Here is a 4,277-nt window from a genome sequence, read left to right on the forward strand (position 1 = left end):
TATAGGAATCTAAATATTGTAATTTATTTAAGAGCAGTAAATACTTTTCATTAAATCTAAAGCCAGCTTTGAAATTTTAAAAAATTTTTTAATACAGGTTTTGCTTGGTGAAACTAGTATTTTGTTTGTGCATGTGTTTGTATAAACATGGACTGTTCATTCTCATAATGATGCATTCTAGCAGCCACTGTTCATCATACATCATTCCTTTTAGTACTTTTTTTGTTCAGAAGACCTCAGGCATTCCTTAATACTTTAAAGGTAGATATTCAAGCTTACTGCTAAGTGAAGTAAATGATGCTGATTGATTTTGTTTTTTTAATTAATGTTTTTATTCTTTTAGATGCTTTGAATTTTTCTGTTGTTTTGACTGATTTGTTTTTTTCTTCTTGGTTTTTGATATTTATCCTGTAGAGTTTTTCTTACATATTTACATGATAAACATACTTTTAAGTGTTTATTTGCAACACCTGAACACCTTTGACTCCCTAAAATGATACAGTAAATGAAAGAATTTTTAGTCTAAATGTTTTTCGGAACCATATCTATAAGTTCATTAAATTCAGTTATTCAGCGTATTCCCTGACATACATTTTATCTGTTTCCTGTAATATATTTTCTAAAGTACCAAATGATTCTAAAATACTGTAATGTTTTAAAATAGTGCTTCCAACAATTATAGTAAAAGAAGTTAAACCATTATAGCATTTTCCTTGATGGTGACAAATTTACCTGAATCCATCAAGCAAGCTATTAAGTCTATACATCCAAACTTTGAAGTTAACCCCTTCTCAGTCTAATTTTATTCAGGATGATTATCCAAAAAATGGTAATTTTTTTTTTATCATTGATATTTGATATATTTTATCATAAAATTTAATTATATGCAAAAAAATTAGCTCTGACATTTCTTTCAAAAAATATAAATTATAAACAAACAAGATTGGTCAATAGCACACTCCACAAAAGTGAATGAAATATTAATTTCGTTTAAAATAAATTTTATAAATTTTTGGAATCAAGCAGTTGTTTACCCGATTATGAGCCTTAAGAGAATGAGGTTAAGGAAGACCCAAAGATTCAAACAATTTGAAAATCTTTGATGACAAAGAACAGTTTGAAAATAATCTGCATGTATTTACTTGATTTTCAAATGATCTCCTGTCAAAACTAATAAATATATTTGCTGTCTTGAATATATAATGTGTGACAGACACAAGTCCCAACATAAGCACACACTACTATTTTAGAGCATGCTAAAAAAATGAGTAATTGAAATTATTAATAATTTTATTTTTAACTAATTTATTTAATTAATAATAATAAATAAAACAATTCTGATTATTTGTTTTGAAATAAAAACTTCCAAAAACAGTTTCCATGGACACTTGGATTCCTGAAATAAATTACGATTCCCTACCAGAAATTGCAGGACAATATTTGTGATAATGCCATCTATCAGAGAAATAGTGAAATAATAATAAGACATTTTATTGTACTCACATTTTACAAGGGGAACTTAGAGTATGTAGAAATAAGTTTAGCTGTTTAAAAACTTTCACAAAGAAATAAACTTCACAAACTCTCACATAAGTAATATCTGGAAAATCTAAATAGTTTAGAATACATCCATTACTGTTAAATATCTGTACAGAAAGACTTTAGAACTCTACAAGATATTAAAAAATGTGTTACCATTCTAACACATCAGGAATAACATTACAAAAAGTGCATGGTTTAATAATATCTAAATTAATATATTTAAGAAGAATAATATTGTTTATTTGTTATTTTAATTGTAAAATTAATGGGTACATTCCTGTATGCATCGGTCTCAGCCACAACCAATGCATCAGTCACTGGTTTAACAAGCTTTTACTGGAACGTCTGGCAACCTGACAAGATGACAGAAGCAAACAGTGCTATATTGTCATTTGTGGACTTTTGTCAAAATAACATTAGATTAATACAGCTTAATAGTAAAGATGATGATGAAATATTTCTATTAGATGCTACTGTTGCTATGATGAAGCCAAGGAAATGAAATACACAAATTATTTATTTATTTAGACATACTGGGAAAACCCATGATGCAGGAATACATACAACAAAATCATTAAATATACAATACAAACTACAGTAATATTACAAATACACAAATTAAAAAAGCCAAAATTGTTGGTTATGTTGAGAACATTGTTTTGTAATATTTTAATGACTTTAAATCTCATTTTTGACTTTTTATCTCATTTTTGACTTTTTAATTCAACTTTTTAGGTAAATAAGAGATTATGAATTAGAAAACTAATGTTTTTATATATTACATTTGGTCATAACAGAGGTTAACACAGTATACAAAGTGTACGAACAGAATCCAATTTTTCTCATCATTTAATGGAAATACTTCCATGTAATTGAGGGTGCCCATTATTGTTAAGCAGAAGTAGAGAAACAACAGTCCTCCTTTCTCTTTGGATTTTAAGTAATTAAGAATTTTTTCATGGAGTTGCAGATAGACTTGGTATCGTTTATGCCCATAGAAGTCACTAACTTTGTAAATTGCAGTCTACACTCATTCAACGGGGCAGATAATACCAATGCACAGAAAGTAATTAGAAAATTGTTTTCTTTCCTGGAAAACTTTTCTCACCACGTAGTACTTGGTTGTGTTGATGGAACTTGTTATGTTCGTGAAAATAACGGTAACTCGTAAACATTTATAACTAGCTTTATTAACATAAACGTAACTATGAGTGAACAACGTATCGTCGTGGTCTAGGGGTTACAAACAACTAAAGACAACTTGTTGAGACAAAGAACACACACGAGGTCGGAGGTGTGGGGTGACCTAAGTAGGTCAAGGGGCAATTTCTGGTAGCGGTCATCCCCTGGCGGTTTACATACATAACAATTCTCCCACACTTAATAAAATGTTATTTAAATTTGTTCGTTTAGAGATTTAAGCATTGTACTGGTTTCCGTATTCATGTTGATCTTCGAGGTTTCGACTCATTTCCATTTGTTATCATTCGGTTACATTCTCCCTCTTTCTCTGGGGGCTGGTCGGAAGTTGTTTTTGTCATTGTCTCCTTTTTGTTGTGTAATGTCGTTACAGTTCCTTCGTCGTAGCTAATTGTGCTAGGCTGTGTACTAGCGCTAGCTTAGGATGAGTCCCTATTGTTTACTGTGTCATTGCACTTGTCAATTTTCTTTTTGTTGAAGTCGAATCCTATCTGGACGGGAGTTGTCTGTTTGTTAATTTCACACAGACGTAGTTGATCGTAATGCCTTTTTATTACGTATCCATCGTCGAGTTCAATTAAGTAGTGTACATGACCTAGTCGTTCAGCTACGATACCATATTTCCAAGGACCGGAAGTTGTGTAATTTCGGGATTGTACACGATCTCCCACACGATAAAATTTGTAGAATTTCGGTTGTTCAGTTATGTTCCTTTCGGAAGCTTGTGCCTGGGGTTTGAGCAAATCTAATTTTGTTCTTATTGTATGTCCTAATAGATTTTCTGCTGGACTTTTCCCGTTAGATAAGGGAGTCGCTCTATATCGGAATAATAGTTCATGAAGCTTCTGATGTAAGGTACCAGTTTCATGCTTCATACATTTGAGGTGTGTTTTTAAGGTGTGGCAGTATCTTTCAGCCTGGCCATTTGTGGCTGGGTGTCCCGGTGCTATTAGACTTTGACGGATTCCGTTTCTCGAACAAAACTCTTGAAATTCTTGTGACTTAAAAATGCTTGCATTATCACTTACTAAGATCTCAGGTAGACCAAATCGAGCAAAGACTTCACGTAGGAAATGAATTGTGATTGATGTGTCTGGTGCTTTCTTTGTATAGAATATTTCCGGCCACTTCGATTTGGCATCAACGACAATGAAGAAATAATGATTTATAAATGGTCCTGCGTAATCGATGTGTATGCGTTGCCAGTTTCTTGTAGGTGTTTCCCATTTGTGTATTGGAGCTTTTGTTGGGTTTTTCTTAATGTCACAGCATTCTTTGCAACTTTTAACCGTATTCTCAATATCAGAGTCGATATTACGCCAGTAACAGTAGTTTCGGGCTAGGGCCTTCATTCGAACGATTCCTATGTGTGTAGAGTGTAGCTCTTGTAGTACTGCTGGCTGTAAACTTTTTGGGACGATTACGCGGTGTCCTCTAAACAGAATGCCGTTGTGTGTGGATATTTCTGGGTCGTACATATGGCCATTGACAATGTCGTTTTTGATCTGTGATAGTTCCTTGTCAATTGACGATTC

General features: G+C 32.4%; 1 protein-coding gene across 1 annotated transcript; it reads right to left on the bottom strand.

Moving 5' to 3' along the window:
- Positions 1-3,161: 3,161 nt before the first annotated feature.
- On the bottom strand, positions 3,162-4,220 carry LOC111623755 (uncharacterized protein K02A2.6-like). Its single transcript, XM_023366452.1, has one exon. It carries the CDS (start codon positions 4,218-4,220, stop codon positions 3,162-3,164), a length of 1,059 nt encoding a protein of 352 aa, XP_023222220.1.
- Positions 4,221-4,277: the final 57 nt, after the last annotated feature.

The sequence above is a fragment of the Centruroides sculpturatus genome, unplaced genomic scaffold (genome assembly GCF_000671375.1).
Source record: "Centruroides sculpturatus isolate CEXI.00-Female unplaced genomic scaffold, Cexi_2.0 scaffold120, whole genome shotgun sequence".
Taxonomy (NCBI): Eukaryota; Metazoa; Arthropoda; class Arachnida; order Scorpiones; family Buthidae; genus Centruroides; species Centruroides sculpturatus.

Bases quoted from the DNA above. Each gene is read 5' to 3' on its own strand.
- LOC111623755 (XM_023366452.1), bottom strand. From the start codon at position 4,220: ATGTACGACCCAGAAATATCCACACACAACGGCATTCTGTTTAGAGGA.